General features: G+C 30.0%; 2 protein-coding genes and 1 long non-coding RNA gene across 4 annotated transcripts; all 3 read left to right on the top strand.

Annotated features, from left to right (window-relative positions):
- The first annotated feature begins 815 nt into the window (after positions 1–815).
- On the top strand, positions 816–6,205 carry LOC123903079 (probable methyltransferase PMT3). Its single transcript, XM_045952953.1, has 8 exons — positions 816–967; positions 1,573–2,059; positions 2,586–2,750; positions 2,847–3,029; positions 3,457–4,051; positions 4,331–4,443; positions 4,630–4,850; positions 5,408–6,205. The coding sequence occupies exons 2-8, from the start codon at positions 1,784–1,786 to the stop codon at positions 5,730–5,732; spliced, it is 1,878 nt and encodes a 625-aa protein (XP_045808909.1). The 5' UTR covers positions 816–967; positions 1,573–1,783; the 3' UTR covers positions 5,733–6,205.
- Positions 6,206–15,697: 9,492 nt separating this feature from the next.
- On the top strand, positions 15,698–17,948 carry LOC123903063 (protein LIGHT-DEPENDENT SHORT HYPOCOTYLS 4-like). The gene is made up of 2 exons (XM_045952938.1): positions 15,698–16,628; positions 17,707–17,948. The coding sequence occupies exon 1, from the start codon at positions 15,982–15,984 to the stop codon at positions 16,618–16,620; it is 639 nt and encodes a 212-aa protein (XP_045808894.1). The 5' UTR covers positions 15,698–15,981; the 3' UTR covers positions 16,621–16,628; positions 17,707–17,948.
- Positions 17,949–18,931: 983 nt separating this feature from the next.
- LOC123903071 lies at positions 18,932–21,040 on the top strand. 2 transcript variants are annotated; one of them, XR_006807809.1, is made up of 3 exons: positions 18,932–19,180; positions 19,457–19,559; positions 20,688–21,040. It is a non-coding gene; the product is annotated as an uncharacterized LOC123903071 (long non-coding RNA). The 2 variants fall into 2 exon arrangements; XR_006807798.1 differs by having other exon boundaries at positions 18,932–19,215.
- Positions 21,041–22,916: the final 1,876 nt, after the last annotated feature.

The following is a 22,916-nucleotide window of genomic DNA, read 5'->3' as shown; positions in this document are numbered from 1 at the left end:
GATTATAGACAGGAATACAACACAACAATCTATACATCTATACATAAAAATAGGAAAAAAACAATAATTAATAATAATATCATAAAGTAATTAGTATAAAACTTACTAAATTACCCTAAATATTCATAATAAAATTTCTAATTGTTGATTAAAAATATATACGGGACCATTATTTGTCGCTAGAATATAAAAAATTGAATAAATAAATTTACAATAAATAATTAACACAATAATTCCACTTATATTTTAACAATATTATATAAAATAAATTTTTACTGTAAAAAAATTTAAATATATAATTTAAAATAAATTTTCTACATTAATATAGCGACAAACTCAAATATCGAATAAAAATCAATTGAGCTATGCGATCTTTAAACTATTTATAATCAAATGTAGTAAGAATTTTTCATCTGATTAATCACATTCTTGTCAAAAACAATTATCAGATTAATTTTCACTACCAAATTATGATTGGGTGGATTCATTAAATTCATTTTCATATAAAAAACATGATGTAGGGACAAAGAAAGAGAACACCTTAAATTAACAAAAATATTCTTGTGTGGTCACCTGACCAAATAATTTGGATTTGGTCACACTCACAAAATATAAAATTATTTAATAATTTAAAAAGAAAATATTATTTAATTATTTTTTAAATTTGGATTTGGTCACACTCACAAAATATAAAATTATTTAATAATTTTAAAAAAAATATTATTTAATTATTTTTTAAATACTTATTTCATTTTTATGAGTGTGACCAAATCTAAATTATTTGCTCACATGACGATATAAGAGTATCTGAAATTAACAACCTCAACAAAATGGGACAGTGTGACACATAATCCCTTTTCATCACTTCTCAAAATAGCAAATAAAAACACCAAAACACTTAGATCCGATACCCTCTCTCTTCACTCCAAATCTAACTTCTTTCTTCATACATTTTTATCCCAACCCAGTAAGTTTTTTCTTTCCTTTCTCTCATCATTTTTCATAAAGTTTGCATTTTTTCTTGGATCTGCAACATTTCACTATCTGGGTCTGTTTCATTTTTCTAACTGTGTCGGTGATTATGCTAAAGTTTGCATTTTTATGTTATTTCACTTTGATTTTCTGTTACTGATAATGTAGTTTATATAATCTTTGTGTCAGATCTAAGAAAGTAGTAATTAATTACATATGGTTAATAATTGTCATTATATCAGATTTCAAATTGGGTCTTTTTCTTTTGGATCCATCATTTTCATTTGATTGAATGAATTATGAATGTCAATTTTCTTGATGATTTGGTTGGTACTTAGCATAATTGCTTTCTTTCTTTAATTCTTCATTATTGTTTGGATTAAGTTTTAAGTTTCCATTGATTTTTTTTGGTACAAATTGTTTTTACCATTCTTGCAAATTGTTTTTACTGATCAATGTACACTTTTCCTTTGATTATGATCAAGCTTTGCAAGTTCTTTGCTGTAATTCTTTTTTATCTCTATGACTTGTTGTTCAAGATTATAGAATAGTAATGGATTTATGTGTTTGTGTTACTGACTACTGTCCCCTTTCTTGCAGGTTAACCCTTGAATCTGATAGGTTTCTTAAAGCATCTAATTTGACTGTGCTATCTAATTCGAAATATTGCGGTTGCTAGTTCATGTGGTGTTTTGGATGGTGAATTTAGTGCTTCATGTGTAGTGAAACAAAGATCAATGCTGTGATCAGTTGTAATACATAACTGAGCAGTGAAAACTTTATTTCAATTTTTCTTACTTCCAACAGATAAATGTCGAGGGGCAGATCTGATGGATCGCAGAAGCGTTTAGTTGCTTCCGTTTTTGCCGTGGCACTCTTTCTTGGTTTTTTATATGTGTTCCAAGGGTCCATCTTTGGTTCTCAAAATAGTGGTTCATCTACAGCTGTATATGGAAAATCATTGAAAAGACTCGGTGCATCGTATTTGGGTGCAGATGATGATGCAGATAGTAAGCCACAAGAAGAATCTTCAAGTTTAACGCAGACAGATGCGGTGGAGAGTGATATTGTACCGAAGAGCTTCCCTGTAAGATGTTGTTCAAAGTTTAAATTTCATTTATTGGTTCTAACCCTATACTTTATGCCTCTTCTACTAGCTTAAATTTCATTTATTGGCTCTCTAAGCCTGCACTTGAAAGATATAGTTTATTGAATTTCCCTAAATATCATTAACAAATATTAAAATATCATCTATGTATCAGTTGTTTTAATTTCGTAAATTACAGTTTATCGAAGAATTATTAATCCTTTCAAAAAAAGAAAAGAACTATTAATATAGTAATGTTTTGATAATGAATAAATATATACATATGTAACTGCATGCTTTTTTGAATTGCTAATAAATAATACATGTCTACCTGTTAAGAGAAAACATGAACATATGGAATCTCAAGCAACAGATTCTTAATTGCATAATAATTAAGTAAAATTTATAGGTTCATGCAAAAGAAACGACGGCAGCATTGCCAAGGTTGTGATGGTCATCCTAAGTTTGGCTTTACTTTTAGAACATCAGCAATCTAATAAAATATGCATTGCTTTCTGTTTTGAAGGTTTGTGATGATCGTCATTCAGAGTTGATTCCGTGCTTAGACAGACATCTTATCTATCAAATGAGACTGAAGCTTGATCTTGGTTTGATGGAACATTATGAGAGACATTGCCCTCCTGCAGAAAGACGGTTCAATTGCTTGATTCCTCCTCCTCCAGGATACAAGGTAAAAGATATGCTGAGACTAGATGTTAATATTAAATATGACATATCCTTGTTTAATCGAATAACATTTTATTTTGTTGTTTCTTTGATGTTTCAGGTCCCTATTAAGTGGCCACAAAGCAGGGAGGAGGTTTGGAAAGTAAATATACCACATACTCACCTTGCACACGAGAAGTCCGACCAGAATTGGATGGTTGTGAAAGGTGAAAAGATATTTTTCCCTGGAGGAGGGACTCATTTTCACCATGGAGCTGATAAGTACATTGCAGCAATCGCAAATGTAAGGCTTACTGCACCTCTCAATTGATTGTACTATTGTAGTATTATCTAACTTTTGTGTTTTTGCAAATATCTATCAATGTCATGCAATGTTCATTCTAATGTTGTTAAATAGTGGTACTATAGCATAGCGGAGTTTGCACAAACCACTATTGTTCTGTGAAACACTACTTTGTAAAATATGTTGTCAAATATCGTCTATAATGGTGCTATAGCACTGTTGTTTGCGGAATTTGAACAGACGCTAATTTCCAAAAAACCGATTCATTTATTTTATGGACGGAGACATGACACAGATACAATAATACTGTTCACTCCAGTTCCAGTTAATAGGATTTTGTAGGTTGTTTGATGTAATCTGTTTATTTATATTTACTTCGAATTCATGGATAAGTCACTGTCTCACAGTCGCTAGTTTCTATGGCCAGATGCTCAACTTTACGGACAATAATCTTAACAACGAAGGAAGACTGCGAACTGTTCTTGATGTTGGCTGTGGTGTTGCAAGTTTTGGGGGTTATCTTCTGGCATCTGATATCATTGCAATGTCCTTGGCACCCAATGATGTGCATCAAAATCAAATTCAATTTGCTTTAGAAAGAGGAATTCCTGCATATCTTGGTGTCTTGGGAACCAAGAGACTCCCTTATCCAAGTAGATCTTTTGAGCTTGCGCATTGTTCTCGTTGCCGTATTGATTGGATTCAGAGAGATGGAATACTACTCCTTGAGCTAGACCGTGTTCTTAGGCCGGGAGGTTATTTTGCGTACTCATCTCCAGAAGCATATGCTCAGGATGAAGAGGATTTGAGGATATGGAGAGAAATGAGTGCCCTTGTCGGACGCATGTGTTGGAGGATTGCTTCAAAGAGAGACCAAACTGTTATCTGGCAGAAACCTCTCACAAATGATTGCTATATGGAAAGAGAACCTGGTACTCGTCCTCCTCTTTGCCAGTCTGATGATGACCCTGATGCAGTTTGGGGAGTCAATATGGAAACTTGCATAACGCCTTACTCTGACCGTGAGTACTTTTGCATTTTATTTCTGTGCCTTCTAGTTTTCTTTCTTACTACAATATAATTTGAACAAATCGTTATGCTCCGTGATACGTTGTTTAGTACAAAGTGTTGTCAAATATCGGCTATAGTGGTGCTATAGCGCTGAAGCATAGTGGAATTTGAACAAATCACAATTTTCTTTAGTATTTTTCCAACTTATTGTACTGTTTGTAGAAGTTGTAGAACTGCTTTTAGTTACATGTAATCTGTATTCAAAGCACCTAAACATTTCTTTTTATCAGATGACAACAGAGCACAAGGTAGTGAATTAGCTCCATGGCCTTCAAGATTGACCAGTCCTCCTCCTAGATTAGCCGACCTTGGCTATTCAAGTGAAATCTTCGAAAAGGACACGGTAACTGAAACTTGCGAACTTATCCTTTTGCTACTATTTTAATCAGTTTTTTCTCCATTACTGAATACTTACCTTCGTTCCTTTTAAATTGTTGTTATAGAGTTATTTACACATACCAAGAAAATCAATAAACTTTCTTACTTTTGATGTAATCATTTGTCTTTTTCCTTGTATCATATGATGCAGGAACTATGGCAAAGAAGAGTTGAGAATTACTGGAATCTCATGGGTTCAAAAATCTCATCAAACACTGTGAGGAATGTGATGGATATGAAAGCAAACATGGGTTCATTTGCAGCTGCTCTTAAAGAGAAAGATGTTTGGGTGATGAATGTTGTACCTCATGATGGACCAAGCACACTTAGAATCGTATTTGATAGAGGACTCATAGGGACTACTCATGACTGGTATTTAACATTGTTTTCCCGAAACTATCTTGTGACGTCTTTAATATATTTCACCCTTTTACTCTTTTTTTTTTGAATAAGTTCACCCTTTTACTCTAGTTGTGAAGTTCATCACAAAATTTTATCTTAATGATGATTAAGTTAATTATAAGTAGTATTTTTTTTCTAATATGGTGTTGGGAGCATTGGTTTGTTTCTCACGCATAATAAGAACTTAAGTTCTATTCCCGAGGTAGCCTATTTGAGAGGCAGCCCAGTCTCGTGTGAATTTCCCGAATGTCTAGCTGCCGACTAAGGATTAGTTCCATAGTTGGCCTAAAGGGCCTAAGACCTTAGGGCGACTACTCGGGTCGAAGACAATTTCAAGAATGCTTATGTCAGTAGATAAGATCAAATAAGTCAATTCAAACAAGCCCTACTAGATTTGTTACATTCATTGCTGGAACCTTTTCTTTATCCTTTTGTTGGTAGTTAAGTTACTCCTTGTAGCTACATAATTTGAATTGTAATGTGATAATTGATTACGCTGATACTTACTTGAGAATATATTTGAACAGGTGTGAAGCATTTTCAACATACCCCCGGACTTATGATTTACTCCATGCCTGGAATGTCTTCTCTGACGTACATGCGAAAGAGTGCAGCCAAGAAGATCTATTACTCGAGATGGACCGTATGGTTAGGCCTACCGGTTTCATAATCATCAGGGATAAACAACCTGTGCTTGATTTTGTTAAAAAGTACCTAACAGCATTACATTGGGAAGAAGTTGCAACTGCCGATTCCAGTTCTGACTCCGACCAAGATGGCAACGAAATTGTTTTTATCATCCAAAAGAAATTGTGGCTCACAACTGAAAGCTTAAGAAATGCAGCAGAATAGGAGAAAATCACAACTACATGGTTTATTTTATTTTTTTTTCCATTTTCTTTTTCTTTAATATATATTCTCTGCTGTTACAAAGGATTGACAGCATAGAATTTCCCCCCTAGTGTTGAAAGCAGTTTTTAGCTACAACTACATTTTGTAGCATTACATAATGTTCTTCACATTGTTAATTTTCCTTCTTTTTAGTTCTCATTTCATTTTCATTCTTATGATGATAATGCAGGTTATTTATTAAGCCTTAGGCCTTATTATTCATTATTCTGCCCTTCAATTTGGGTATTATGTAAGCTACTTAATAATCAACACATAGTAGAATGTCTTTGTGGTGAAAAGTTAGGATTTATCATTATTATTTGATATTTATACATGCATTTTTTCTGTTGCTTGGATTGGACTAAGATATGTATTTGTTCATTTAAAGAATGCACCTTATGATATAAATATACATGCAATTTTTTTGTTGTTGATTGTATTGGACTTTGTCATTAATATGTATCTATTTCAAAGATTATATGAATTAATAAATTAACACTCATTTAACATTCCAATTTTCAATTGATATATTTAAAACTTATCTTGATAATAAACCTATAGATTTGTACATTTGCCTTTTATCCACCAACAGTCTAAAGAAGGAGAACTCAAAAAAATTTCTATTCTATCCATTTGTTTTGAAGCTGCTTTGTTTTTTAGAGCTCTACTAAAGACATGTTAATTATCTTGATGAATCTAACAAATTGATTTTCTCCCAATTCGTTGAAGCTACTTTAGGAATTGGCGGATATGCTGTTAGAGCAGGACGCTGTAATTGATTTCAGCTGTTTGACCATAAAACAATGGCTGAGATCATTTTAGATGAAAAAATACAGTTTTCAATTTAGGCCGTCTGATCTCTGATCGACGGTTTAGACTAAAAATAGTGTGAAACCGTGTGTAATAATTACTGCTGCCAATCATGATCTGGCAATTGGCATATCTGCTTTTATAGAAGCTAAGGAGGGACCATGCCTGCTCCCTCTTTTTCTTTCTATCTTTCATGATGCTTCTTGATTCTCCACAATGTTTGATGCTGTTTTAACAAATGATCAAATGACGCTTCATTTCTTGATAAGATGATGATTTTCATGTGTTCAATCTTTCATTGTCATATATCAGATGCATTTCTTAATATAAGCTTGAGAACAATTCTTTCTCTGATATAGATAACGAATGTCTTTTTTTGGGTTCGAACCCAGGTCACGACGTCTGACCTAACAATTTCGATATTTTGCCAATTGAGCTAGGACTTATGGGACAGATAATGAATGTCTTTATCTAGACTAGATGATGCTTTGTTTTCTTCAACCAGAGATTTAAACAAATATCTAGTGTTTGATTCCACTTTTCACCGCAACTGCGCATCCACAAGCCCTTTTGACGTGAAAATGTGAAGCTATAATTTGTTGCTTCGAAAATTTGATGTCGATTTACGGTGTCTACGAAATTTTGTCTTCCAATAACATGTCTCTGATATATATTGCAATGAAGGACATTAAATACATTGCTATATTTTACCTGATTTTCAGAATACTAACATTTTGATTTTATTTACTTTCAAAATTAAATCGCTATCATGTCTCTACAAGAATTGCTAGACATTCAATAAGATAAGTTGGCCATTTTTTGCTTTCGATATAGTGCATCTCCCCCAAAATGATGTGTTGCCTACTTTTTGGATTTTTATTTTCTTTTTGTGTGCTTTTAAAAAAATGATTTTCAAGTGTTTTGGTAAGAGATAAAGACTACTACTGAAATGAATTGTTCAGAGGGCTTCTTACATCTATTATTTTGAGAGCTCTTCATTTTATTGTATTTTTGTTTTCTTTCTTTTTCTTGTTATGCCATTTTTTTTAGTCAGTATTCTTGATATGTTTTTAGATCTTAGCAATAGCGGAACTAGACTAAATTTTTTGAGATAACTGTAGTGGAGTTTGAGATTTTTATGGGTCGTCGTGTGTGTGCAGGAGCGCGCATGCGAGCGTGTGCGTAAGAGATATCAAATTACGTTACCATATTCCATAGACGGTGTTTTAATCATTTCCATGAATGTCGTTGGATGTGTCATAAAGACCATCTATATTATCCTATACAACATTATCGAGGGCCTAGTGATACTCGGGTGATTTATTTAAAAATAATTTGTACATTTTAAGTTCATTATAAATTATTAAGATATTTTTTACCATTTTTTTTTTACTGTTTAACTCATTTTTAATTACAGCGATTAACCCTCAAATTGCTTATGGCAATAGATGTCGGTTTATCTTTATCGATTTTTATAGCTATACGATTTACTATAGCTAAGAAGCATCATGCCAGTGTACTTGAATGGATTTGTAAATCCGTATTCATCATTGTTTTTGCGGCACCTCTTAGCGCTGCGGTAAGTAAATTATGTATAATTTGTGGCTTTTCTATGGCTCTTTTTGTAAAAGTATTTACATCTCTAAGTAAGTATTAAATAAATTAAATTAATCAATTAAAATAATTACAATATACTCCTATGTTTTATTTTTTGACACATTTTTTAATAGTTACAATATGTTTTTGTGACTATAAAAAAATGTATATATTTATTGATTAATTTTTTTTTCTAGCTCCCCAATCACATTAGAGCCGATCAACAAAGAGATGTTGAGATTGCTGCTGTTGAGGAGAATTTAGCATGAGGCGGTGACAATATAATGAGAATTAATTTGGTAGGCGGTATTGACGTTATTGAACTGGTGGAGCAAGGTGGCCGCCTTATAGAGGTGGTAGAGGAACTATTCTCCCTATATTTCGAGATAGAAGTATTTTCACGTTCCATGCAATCTGTGGCGAACTTAGACTAAAATTTTCGGGAGGGTCATAGCGGAGTTTGAAATTTTTTATGGGTCGTCATGTGCGTGCGTGCGTGCATATGTGCGCGTATAAAAAGAGCTATATCAAATTACACTAATGTAATATTTGAGCAATTTCATACCGACTAAAAAATATTGAGAAAATGAAAAGTTGATCTCTCCAAACAAAAGTTAGTGTGCGTAATAAAAAAGTTTGTACCGACTCATTTATATATATATATATATATATATATATATATATATATATATATATATATATATATATATATATATATATATATATATATATGTGTGTGTGTGTGTGTGTGTGTGTGTGTTTGTGTTTACCACAATTAGGGTGGGAATAGGTCAGGTGCCTTCGGCCTGGTCTGTTTATTAAAAATGTCAGGCTTACGCTTTGAAAAAAATATGTTTACATAAATAGGTCAGACTCATGCTTCTAAAAAAGCCTACAAAGCTTGATAGGCCGGCCTGTTTATATTTAATTATTATTATTTATATAATATTATTATTTACATTTATGTAACACATACTTTTAAATAGATTACAAGACCAGACCAAGCTTTAAAAAGGCTAAGGCCAGACCAAAATAAATAATATTTGATAGGCTATAGGCAGGCTCAGGCCTGAAGAAAAATCGTAGGTCAGACTCAGACCTATCAAGGCCTAGCCTGCCCTGTTCCCAACCCTAACCACAATAATAAAATGTTGAACCTATTATTATAAAAAAAAAAAATTGAACCTTTTAAAAAAAATGGAAAAGGTTGATTTTTGTGGCTTAGTAGTCAAACTTTCAAACAATGACAATAAAAAATGCAAGTAAAAGCTAAAATAGCATGGTTAGGATAATAAAAACACTTCATCACCACTCGACCATGATAACTTTGTTATATATAATGGAAAAATTAGTATAGATAATTAACATAAACATAACTAAAAATATGTATATATATTTATTAAAAATGGAAATTTTGGGACGGGCTACAACTCCCCTCTACCCATGGATAGAGATTAATCTCTCAATCTCTCTCTTGATTTTCTCTCTCTTTTGATTTCTTTTCTCTTTATTTTTTTTTTCTATCTTGATCTTCTCTCTAAACTTTAGAAAGAGATAAACACAAATTATGGAATGAGAGAGAATGAGAGATTGATTAGTTGGAAGAAGAGGAACCATATATCCCATATTTCAACATCTTATTTTCTATAGTATCTACAATATATTAAAAGAAGATACATATAAAATTATCAATTTGCCCCTATTTCATTTTTTGACACATAATCATTTTCAAGTGTATTTTGTGTCTTTATTAAAAAAAATTAGTAGAAAAATGCTAAATCTACAATATATTAAAAGAAGATACATATGAAATTATCAATTTGCCCCTATTTCATTTTTTGACACATAATCATTTTCAAGGGTATTTTGTGTCTTTATTAAAAAAAATTAGTAGAAAAATGTTAAATCTACAATATATTAAAAGAAGATACATATGAAATTATCAATTTGCCCCTATTTCATTTTTTGACACATAATCATTTTCAAGGGTATTTTGTGTCTTTATTAAAAAAAATTAGTAGAAAAATGCTAAAAAATTTCTAACATTTCTCAGCAGGATTTGAGCTCTTAACCTTTTAGTTACACTTCTTATTATATTTACCACTAAGCCATATGAATTAATTTGTTATATTTTTGGAACCAATATGAGTTAAATACCCAATTGTAACCATAAAACTCCACTTTATTTGTTACTTCTCCCACAATTTTTTTTCTTTTTATCTAAAACTCCAACTTTTTGTATGTAACCCAAATTCAAATTACCTCACTTTATACAAATTCAATTTTTTTATTAAACAAAAATCAATTAACTGGGCATCAATAAATCCTATACAATCTAATATATAGGCGAATTAATATATGCGGTATTAATTTTGTTTTACTTACTCAATTTAAAACGTTTCTTTACCTTAAAAAAATAAAATAAATAACATATAGAAATCCGCATAAAATTAATAATTATGACCGATGAATAAATATAATGACACATCTACAATATATGAAAAAAAAGATACATTTTTTTTAAGGAAAAAAGAAGATACATATGAAATCACAAATTTTTCCCTTTTCATTTTTTTACACATAATTATTTTCAAGGGTATTTTGTGTCATATTTAAAAGTTAATAACTAACTTTAATATTTTAATATTTTTCTTGAGGTGGTTACTTCCATTTTAATATTTTAATATTTTGTGTCATCAATACATTGGTCAGATCGATATTTTAATAACTAATTTTAATATTTTAATATTTTCTTGAGATGGTTTCTTGATCTTTAATAATTTATGTAGGACCTAAATTTATACTCAGATATTAATGGGAGAACCTATTATTTTTCTGATTTCAACGAGTTTTATATTTTTAATCATATATTAATAAAGTTGTTCATTCTTCATAATTTCTACGTGACATATATTTATACTCATATATACAAGAATCTAATTTTTTGTGGGATTTCTGCGAGGCATATGTTTTTACTCTTATTAATGAAGTTTTCAGTTTTTTACTATTTTTTGTGAGACCTATATTTATACTTATATATTAATACGAAAATCTACTATTTTTTGTGATTCTCAAAGATCCTGTGTTTTTACTAATATATTATGTTGTCTATTATTTTTAATAATTTTACGGGCTATATTTATATTAATACGGAAACCTCTTTTTTTTGTTATATCTACGAGCCTTATATTTTTACTCCTATATTAATAAAGTTTTTTTTTTTTTTATAATTTTACGAGTTATACTCATATATTTATACGTGGACATAATCTTTTGTGTGAATTATGCAGGACCTATATTTATCCTCTTATTAATAAGGTTTTCTGATCTTTAATAATTTATGTAGAACCTAAATTTATACTCATATTTAATACGGTGACCTAATTATTTTGATGATTGTTGTGAGACCTATATTTTTACTAGCATATTAATAAGATTGCCTATTTTTTAATAATTTTTACGGGACTATATTCATACTCATATATATATTTATTACAAGGACCTAAGAAAATAAAATACATGTGAAAATCTCATGTTACCCCTACTTAATAATTTGACACATCATCACCTTTATGAGTATTTTGTGTCATATTTGAAAGTTAGTAAATAATTTCAATATTTTAAAATTTTTCTTGAGGTGGTTAATTCCATTTTAATATTTTACTCCTTCCATTTTTTTATAAGTGTTCAGTTAGAATGATAACACTAAATTAAGAAAGTGGATTTTTGCACATTATCTTCCTGTTATACCCTCATCTTAATCCACGAATAAATTCCTATTTTTTTTGCACTTTTTCAAATAAATTTTAGTTTTCAATTTTTTACTATTTTTTTAGAGCTATATTTATAATCATATATTAATACGAGAACCTAATCTTTTGTGTGATTTTTGGGGACCTATGTGTTTTTTTTTGGGTACATGGGGACCTATGTGTTTTACTCATATTAATAAGTTTGCCCATCTTTTATAACATTTGCGGAACCTATATTTATACTCATATATTTATATGGAAACTTTTTTGTTTGTGTGGTTTCTACGGGACTTATACTTTTAATTATATATTAATTAAGTTGTTTGTAACAAAAATAAAATAAAAATTAAGTTGTCAATTTTTTTTTTTTACAATTTTACAGGTTATACTCATATTTAATACGGTGACCTAATTATTTTTATAATTATTGTGAGACCTATATTTTCACATACGATTGCCTATTTTTTAATAATCATTAGTCACTATATTTATACTCATATATTAATACATTGACATAAGTTTTTTGGTGATTTTTACAAGACCTATATTTTTACTAATATATTAATAAGGTAAACTATTTTTTTCATAATTTTTACATTATCCTTATTTATATTCCTATATTAATATGGAGACCTAAGGTTTTTTGGTGATGATTTTACCATTGTTCTTTTTCTATTTTTTTTACCAAATATTATATCTCTTCTATTTTTTTATATTTTAATCCACTTTCCAATAAATTTCATCTTACCAAATGAGGAGCAGCAACGCCGCGACTCCCGTGCGAACGCACGGGTGTCATGCTAGTATATCCTTATAACAAACAAATCTTCCATAGGTACACATCCAAATAAAATTTATTTGGGAACACACATAACTCAAAAAAATTAAAAGAAAAATAATATAGTTATATTAATTAACAGTATTTTAATACTTTTCCTTTTAATTTGTTTTGTTTGTGTGAGTGTATCTAACACATTTTATTTGTGTTTGTGCTTATACAAGTATTTTCCCCCCTCAGGAACTATTTCCAAAAATATACTAGTATGCAACCATATTTTAATTAATAAATTAAGAATCATATTAACATGTACTCTAGATATAAAAACTTTAATAGTGTAAAATATTTAATGCTTAAAAGCACAAGTTCTAAGATTATTTTTTTTTAATGGCACATATTAACATTTTTTACAAATTAAAATAACATTTTTCGATGCATAATTTACAAAATTAATTGGTGTGTTAGAAGTTTTTGCAGTCAATGATTTTAATGATTGAAATGAAATGATTAGTCTAAGATATCTGGGGATTAGCAGCTAGCACTTGTGAAAAGTAACCATGACATGATCATGATGGGTTGATTTGCTTACAAAACCAAACCCTACTTCATCTTCTTGTTCTTCCAAAATCTTACTCCATCCATCTCATTTTAAATTAACTAATTTTACCGTATACACAGTTTACGTATCTAGTTTTAACCGTATTTTTTACAAATAAATAAAAATAAATATTAACAGTAAAATATTATATTTATTTCAATGTGTATTTTTAAAATATTAAATTTTTATTAATTAAATATATTAATGATCAAAATTATTCATTAATAAATATAAAATGATCAACTATGTCATTTATTTTGACACAGATGAAATATTAATTTTTTTTTTGAATGACAAATTATTAGTTGTTAATATATATCAATGTTATGTTAGTTTCTCTCATTGTGAGAATTTCAACCCTAAATCTCAAACTTCTTAATTTTTAGCTTAACTAACTTAACCAATTGAGTTATTCATTCCATTTCATGAAATACTAGTACTATTGTGCATGTGTGATGACATATTGATGATAACTTTTTCTTTGTTCTAAGAAGGAAGGTAAACTGGTAAAGTTTTTGGTCATATCAGACAGCAAAGGATAAAGAAGTAATTTAAAGCAAGGAGTTGTCAATCAAAGAGAAAAGATAGAAGAGAAAGAGAGAGCAGGAAAATCATGTTATTCTTTGATATAATTTTTTTACCAAATTGCTTTATACTGTCAGCATCAGTCATCTTTCAGTGTCACTATCAACCTATTTACATTTCCACAAAAGCCCTAAAGGCCAAAATATTGTTTCTTTCCTTTCACATTTACACCCCCCTCTTTTCTCTATTTGCTCAATCACTGATATTCAGTCATTCAAACTCACTTGCTTCTCTTTTTCCGGAAATTATTTCTGCCATCTATCTTTTCACTATATAAATCTTATTTTATGTGTTAGATTAATGTAATATTATTACAGCCGTATGTATATAGATAATTTATTTTTTTCACTTCATATCTGTATATAGATAGTAATAGTATGTACGATTGTTAGATACTATGTGTGTTTTTTTTTTGTTAGAAATTTCATAGACTACACTAATTAAAAGAAGATACGGTCAAATATCAAACTAGTCAACAAAATAGACATTAAAAAAAACTTTGTTTAATATATACAATTGAGATAAGTGTTTAATCATGCATAAGTTAATCTATTAATCTAATGATAAAAATATATCTGTGTATGATAAAAGACTTATCTCACACTTATGGATCATAACTATAACCAGTGACGGAGTCAGCGAAAAATTATAAAAATTGGCTAAAATTTTACATGTAACCTCTAAAAATCTTAATTTTGAATAAAAAATCACAGTTTTATCATAAACTCACTTCTAAAAATTTCAATTTCCTTCTAAAATAACCCTTAAAAAATACCAATTTTTTTTAGTTAGAGCCTGAACAACCGCCAGGCTTACTAGGCTTGGCTATAACTTTCACCTTCAAAAGGTACTAAGCTCATCAAGGATATACACATTTAACTATGATTTTTAATTTTGATACATTAAAGGACCACAATTTCGCTTACTAAAAAAATAAAATTAAAGTCAATACGATTGGTCTAGTGATGAGGAATTTAGGTAATATGTATGCAGTCATAAGTTCGATCCTCATTAACAACATTGTAAACAAAAAAAAGTTAACAAAAATGATTTTTTTTTTGTAAATCGTTGAAGTGCAAGAGATGGAGAGTGCATCCCAACTAGATCGACACCTCCTTCTAATAACCACCCGAAGCAACACATCAAAGTAAAATATTATTAAAACTTGATATAGAAATCAAACATCTTGGAGAGACTACACCAATACTCAAGGCTCTGTTTGGATTGAATTCATTCCATCATATTTCATTTCATTCCATTATTATTTTCTAAATCCAAACAATGTAACATTATTCTATTTTATCTATTTCCATACCATTCTATCTCATTCGATCAATCCAAACATATAGTCCAAAGGAAAAAGAAATACAAACAACTGTCTCGTTAAAAACTTTATATACTAACACATTAATTTTTGAAACAATTTCGAAAGTAAAAATCAATTGTACTAGAAAATTCTGATTTCAAACCATGTAGGTTTAATCTAATGGTGTGAAGTTTATGTAGTACATATGCGAGAGTCTCAGGTTCAAATTCATTGATTCAATTTAAAAAATAAAATAAAATTCTCATATTGATTCCATTTAATAAAAAAGAAAAATTCTAATTTGAGATAAATGGAGATATAATCAATTATATTTGAAAAACCTTTAAACATATGTAAAAATCAATTAATTATACAATTTTAAAATGAATTTTCTTTTCTCAAAAAAGTGAAACAAAAAATATTCTTTCTAGGAGTTATAGGAGTTAACAAAAACCAAAGGAATTCATAGAAACCTATTAAGAAAACAGTTTATGGTCTTCCACTGCTCTTTTACCCTACCTTTCCTCACACATCTCTATCTCTTTCATCTATCTCTTTCACCTATAACATTATCATCATCATCATCATCTTCTTCTTCTTCTTCTTCCTTATCATCTTCAAAACCAACCTTCATATCTCTCCCTCCCTCCCTCCTCAAAATCTCTTGAAAATCATTATAGTTTAATTTCTTTTTGTTTTCTCTCTAGTTTTCTTGTTTCTCTTCTCTAATTTATTTTCAAACACCACTAAAGATCCAATCTAGAAAAAAAAAATACTACATAACAATGAATTCTTTTCAAGAATTTGAATCCTTATCAAACAACAAAGAAATGATGAACACAAACCCTACCATGAACATAACAAACACATCATCATCATCATCAGCCATGATGGCCATATCAACATCATCTTCAACATCAGCATCTTCATCATCAACAACATCACCACCATCAATATCCACAACAACATCACCAAGTAGATATGAGAATCAAAAAAGAAGAGATTGGAACACATTTGGACAATACCTAAGAAACCATAGACCACCACTATCACTCTCACGTTGTAGTGGAGCTAATGTTCTTGAATTCTTGCGATATCTCGATCAATTCGGAAAAACTAAAGTTCATACACAGATTTGTCCCTTTTATGGTCACCCAAATCCACCTGCACCTTGTCCTTGTCCTCTTCGCCAAGCATGGGGAAGCCTTGATGCACTCATAGGGAGACTTAGAGCTGCTTTTGAAGAGAATGGTGGGAAACCGGAAGCTAATCCTTTTGGCGCTCGTGCTGTTCGACTTTACCTTCGTGAAGTTAGGGATGTGCAAGCTAAAGCTAGAGGTATTAGTTATGAGAAAAAGAAGCGAAAGCGTCCTCCTCAGCCGCCACCACCACCACCATCAAATGCTACTACAAGTGATTTATGATCACTAGTGTAAGATTACTATAAAACCTATACTACCCAATTCAATCTAATTAAATTATATATATACTTACTTTTAAATTAAAATACTTTGCCACCGATGCGGTTACACTGCAAACCTTTATCATCAGTACAATTGCGGTTGCAGACCACAATTTAAAACATTATTATATATATAATATATATATGTATGTGTCATGAAGAATGAAATCAAATTACTTTAAACTACATGGTGATAGTGATTAGTGAAACTACATTAACATTTGTTTTGCATATGTAGCAATATATATTGGTAGAATGTGAGAGTAGAGATCTAGATATGAACTATTTGGTCAAAGAAATCAATTACTTGAATAGTAGTTGAACTGAGACATCTGATAAAGTTTTTTGAAAGAAGTTTATGATTCAAATTCTTGCTGTTAATATAATATAATATACTAATGACTAATGTTTACAGATTTTTTTGTGAAAATGTTTTAGTTTAGTTAGTTAGGTTTAAATTGTAAATATACATATATCTAATAATAATTACATACAAGGGTTTAAATGGAGAATTTTACTCATCTAATACGAAATCATTTTTTCTATAAGCAAAAAAATATTATTAAAGGAACTATAAGAGGTACTCTAACCCATGTACGATGTGCAGTTAATTTCAACAACAAAAAGAAGGATGTCGCAGTCTAGATCGTGGTCGTGACTTATTTACATAAATTATCACAATTTAAACATATTTGGTTATGATAGCTAGTAGGTTTAGTTGATTATAATCACAATTACCTTACATGTATAACATTGCATACATTAATTGGGAATCAAATTTCCCAGGGTGCTATAACTGATCTGAACCATTCGATCTTCGATCGATGACTAAGATCGATTTGTTTTATAAAATTGTATTTTAAATCTGAAACGTCATATCTCAAATCAACAGTCATGATTGATTACAGTGTGAAACCGCGTCATTATTTGACAGCGGGAAATCCATATCCCATTAATTGCATACCCTAAAAGATATGCATACATATAGGTGTAGAAATATTTTTCCTTGTTTATAATTTTTTAAGAGTTGAGTATATGATTACTGCAGTGTGTGAGATTGGTGATGTGGAATATGCAATGGAGAAACTGCAGTTGAAGCTGATCAGGAGTGTAGCAGCAGTGAGATAGAGAGTAAGTAATTGGAAGTAAGCTGTTAAGTATATAGCAGCATACTAGTAAGTAAAGGATTGTGTGACCAATTATTCAAAGGTCCATTTTGTAATAAATATATGTTTGTGTACTGAAGGTGGGTCATTTATGATTCAGTAATGGATTTGCAGATCATGTTACTACAACATTTGTAGTCTTTGGCAACACTATTTTACGCAACCCATGACAATTGTTGCCTAAAAATAGTATAGGCGACAATTTATGCATGTTACTAGGTGTTTTATTGCCACACCATAAAACTGTTCCCTAAAATATAATAGGGGACAATTTTCAACTGTAACTAGGGAACTTTTTAGGCAATAGCTATTAAATGTCGCCTTAGCCATATGAGGGAACAATTTTCAAAGGTTGCGTTATTTTTAACAAAAGACTACGTTTTCCAATTGTTGCAAATAAAAAAGATATTTTTTTATTTATTTTGATATCCCTTCAAATATAATTAATAAATAATTTAATAATAATAATAATCATTATATTTTTTTATAAGAATGATCATTATATTTTGTTATTATATATTGTGATTTTTTTTATGGGTCTACTATTGTGATTTCTTTTTTTGTTACTTATTATTATTATTTTATTTTATTTGTTATTATTATTAATTAATTAATTAATTATTAATATATATATATATATATATATATATATATATATATATATATATAACGCTTTAACGAATACAAATTTTATAAAATTCACCGTTGGATTGAAAACTTATATCGTATAGATCATCCATGTTAAGTTTTACAATAATCTAAAATCGTTTGACATGTTATTGAGACCGGTCAAGATTAATGGTTTATGCGCTTTTATCGAATACCGTTAATCTTGATTTATCTCAATAACATATCAAACGATTTTAAATTTTTATAAAACTTAACATAGATGATCTATAAAATATAAACTTTCAATCCAACGGTGGATTTTGTAAAATTTGTATTTCGTTGAAGCGTTATTGAGCGGTGTAACATTTCTCAAATGTTACACCGGTGTAATTTGATCCCTTCCTATATATATATATATATGGCATTTACCTATGTAAAAAAAAAAAATCTTGTTTTCCTTTTTCCTAATTAACTTTCTTTTTATTTTCCGTCAAATTTTTTTGAATTGAAGCAATCAACCTTTTAGTTAAAATAGCCAAAAAAACCCTAGATACTACACCTCGCCTCCATTTTTTTTGTCTCCTTCCTTCTCCGCTTCACACCTCGCCTCCATCCTTCAATCTACTTCACACCACTGCTTATCTCTCTCTCTGCTTCTTCTATTTCAAACAAATCGAACACTGACACACCGCGACGGTCGTTCCGAAGATGAATTTTAACTACATCGCTAGAAGCTCTGCGAATACGGTGAGAAACTCAATAGTTCCAAAATCAAATCTCAGGTCATTGTCACCTCTATAATTTCAATATCTCTTTGTTTTTTATTTAGTGTTTTAGATTAAGTTTTCTTTCAATTAGGGTTTTGAACTGTCGTTTTACTCTCTCTCTGTTTTTTATTTTAAAGAAACACTCAGATCTTTAGGGATTTTGTGTGTGTTGATGTGAAGAAACACCTAATTACTTGATCTTCTACTTTACACAAGAAATTTTTTTGGCAACTAATGAACCCTTTTTATCGTGTAGACCAAGAGAAGCTCTGTTTGCTATCCGGGACTCCATTGTTTCATTCATTTTGGGGAAATTTTGGTGTTTGATTTGGTGCTAAAAGCTTATTCCTATGTGGAAGGTGGGTGGTTACTTTTATCTTAACTCTATAAGGGTATTTATTTATTTGATTATTTGATAACTGGCTAATCAAAGTCTTGCTTATCTATATGGTAATGAAAATACCTAATTCAAGAATCCATTTTGTAACACAAATGGTGTCAATGAACTAAAGTGGAAGTGTTAGTCCTCTCCTCATACAGTAGACATAGCATATGATGTTTAAAACATGATTCAGAAGCTTGAAAGAGTAATTACTAAGGTTTAAGTTAGCTAGATTTGGAAATTAGCTTCAAATTGTTTTAGCCAAGGCAAAGTAATAGCACTCCTTCCTTTGCAAAAGTTATAACAACGTAACTATAGTTTTAAGTTGGCATATAAACAACCCATATTCCTAATTTTGTGTAATAGTTTACAATAATTTGGTTTCATTGCTAGTAATTAATAGGAGGTTATTATTATGAAGGTACTGAATTTGTGCTAGATTATGCAAATCTCAATCTGAATGAAACTATTGGTTTATTAAGGTTTGTGTTTTTGCTCATGTTGCTTCTATAATTTTTTCTGGTTTTTTCAACCTGCTATGTTGTGATTTTGGAATTGTTTGTGGTGGTTCTGCAGCAGCAGCAGCTTTGATTTTTTTTTCCTAGTTTTTCCCTTTGGTTGGGTCTGTTTTTGTTGCTATTTCCTTTTTTCATTTCATTGTTTTGGTTCTGTTATTTGTACCTGGGACTTTTGTTTGTTTATTGTCTGTTCGGGTGCTGGTTTTTGAGGCTTGTACCTCGGGCTTGTAGCAAAAGTCGTTTTGGTTTTTTTAAGACTTGTGGTTTTCTTTTGTAGTTTTGTTGGCTTACTGCCAGCGCAATGTTCATGTAATCTTTCGCAGTCCTCTGGATACATCTTGTGAATGGAGTTAGGCATAACTAGTAGTAGGTGTTCTTGCTTAAAATATGATATATGATTTAACTAATGAACATTACGGTCATGAGCAAATGCATCAATTATTGGGGAACTTAATTCAATTGGATTTGAAAACATAAACATAGTCTTTAAGTTGGTTTGTGGTAGCATATGCCATCTTTGATTGATGTAGTTTTGGGCCTTTATTATGTTTTTGTTCAACTATTGATTAATTAAGTTGGTGTATCAGGTTTTACATAGGAGCATTACAGTGAAAAGGGATTAGGATCAAAGAAGGCATGTCACAGGTGCTTCTTCATATGATTATGCAGCCAAGATAGTGGGGGTATTGAATGGAAATTTTTACTATTTTACACCAAGATTGTGCCAATTTTAGTTGTATACTTATATTTATGGTTGAGTAAATATTGTCTTAACTTGTATATGAGAAGTCATGGGAGCAGTAACCATGACTTTAGGTTTTTTTATAGTAGTAGTATATGTTGCTACTTTTTAGTACCTATAGAAAGGATGTACTCTACTATTCATTTATTTATGTAAAACTGCAATCATTTGAATAAAGGAGTTCATGTATTTGCCTCACTTGTATTCCAAATATAAATTGAATGTTAAATTTGGTTATAATCATATCAAAATTATTGTCTATTATAAACATAAATGTTTAAACTGTTGTCCATAAGTTATGGCAACTGTTAAGAAGTGTTGCCTATACGTAATGAGGACACTAGAAAACTGTTACCTTTGCTTATTCTTTTGGCGACAGTTATGAACTGTAAATACAAATGGCAACACGTAAAAAATGTCGCCTAAAGTTTGCAGACAAACTGTTCCCTATTCTGGATAGCTTAGGCGACAGTTTTTGAAAGTGTGGCTAAAAAGCACGAAAACTGTAACCTAAAACAATAGGTAACGCTCGCTTACAAAACGGGTGAAAACTGTTCCCTATACCTTTTGGTTACAGTTTTGACGGTTTAGGCTACACTTTCCAATTGTTGCCAAAAAGCAAAAATGTTGTAGTTGTTTTCTTTTCTTGCGGTAAATTGCTATTATACCATGTCTTCTCTTTTTCACTTTTTGCATAGGAGAAGAATCAAAGTTATTTTAATACAGTAATTCTTAATTTGTGAAAAAAAAATAAAAAAATACAGTAATTCTTACTTGAATTAGTCCGGTACGTTAATAATTTATAGGTCACGCTAAATAGTATCTTATGAGCATTTGTTTTATATTTTTTAAGTATTTAATGTACAAATTTTAAGATGATTTTTTTATTATATATACAGTATGTTTAACTAGCTCCAAGTGCCCCAAATGCGCAGTTTAACATTTCCCATAATTTATTATAAACATTGATTAATGTCTCATGTCATATATTAACAAACATGTATAAAGTTTCAATACATATGGAATTTCTGATATTCAACATTTATTTTTATTTTTTAAACTTATTATACATTTATTTTAAGTTAATGAATTAGTTTTTTTTTTTGACAAGAAGTTAATGAATTAGTTGATCTACTCAATTAAATCATGTTTTTTGGTCAAGTAAATTATATGTGTGATGTTGTAAAGTAGCAAGTTTTTATTAAATGTGAGTTTAAAATTAGTTTATATGGATATGCTCCGTCAGTGTAAATAACATCCAATGAGAATCAAGCATTTCTAGGATGTAATGATGTAATGAGGTGATTTGACGAAATACACAATTGCTATTGAGTAATAGTACAAACTTAAGTGGATATACTATTTTCTCTTATATGTTTTGTGTGTGTATATACATATTTTGGATTCTCTTCTGTCAACAAGTTTCTTCATTCATGCAATCGGTCACATCAGCAATAGTTGAATTGAGATCAAACACAATTATATCAGTAATCGTTGGATTAAGATCAAACAATACAAATTTCAAATCTCAATTTTTAATTTTTAAAAACATAAAAAAAAAATCTATTTGAAATACACATTGTCCGATCTCGACCTAACTACACAGATATCGATATAATTGACCGCATGAATGCGGGGACATGCACGAAGGAATCCTAATTTCCTAATTCATACGAACATACAACTTCCTATGTATATATATGTATGTCTATATGTCACATGATTATCCAATGGTTTCTTAGCTAGCATTATACAGACATGAGACATGTATTTAATATATATTCCAATTTTGATGTATGATCATTTCATGTGAATGTGTTTTCTGAAGGCCGGGGGGGCCATTCTGGTAGCTTTATTTGATCTGTCGAAAGTTGAGTTCAGAGTTTTCATGTAACTGCTATTAGTATTATACTACACTTCATTCATTCATCATAAATATATATCAAGTACTATTGATCATATCTAGAGTTGCAAGGACAGTTCTTCAAACTATCCTGCAGGAGCAATTGGTAGCATAATTATAGCTAAAATATTTCTTTGGAGTTTGTGCAATTCTCTCTCTTTGTTTTTGAGG

Source organism: Trifolium pratense, linkage group LG1 (assembly GCF_020283565.1).
Source record: "Trifolium pratense cultivar HEN17-A07 linkage group LG1, ARS_RC_1.1, whole genome shotgun sequence".
NCBI classification, from domain to species: Eukaryota; Viridiplantae; Streptophyta; class Magnoliopsida; order Fabales; family Fabaceae; genus Trifolium; species Trifolium pratense.
Note: the sequence above shows the minus strand (reverse complement) of the source record. Positions and strands in the feature narration are given on the sequence as shown.

Bases quoted from the DNA above. Each gene is read 5' to 3' on its own strand.
- LOC123903063 (XM_045952938.1), top strand. From the start codon at position 15,982: ATGAATTCTTTTCAAGAATTTGAATCCTTATCAAACAACAAAGAAATG.
- LOC123903079 (XM_045952953.1), top strand. From the start codon at position 1,784: ATGTCGAGGGGCAGATCTGATGGATCGCAGAAGCGTTTAGTTGCTTCC. The intron at 4,052-4,330 runs GTGAGTACTTTT...TCTTTTTATCAG, and splicing joins CATAACGCCTTACTCTGACC to ATGACAACAGAGCACAAGGT. The intron at 4,444-4,629 runs GTAACTGAAACT...CATATGATGCAG, and splicing joins AAATCTTCGAAAAGGACACG to GAACTATGGCAAAGAAGAGT.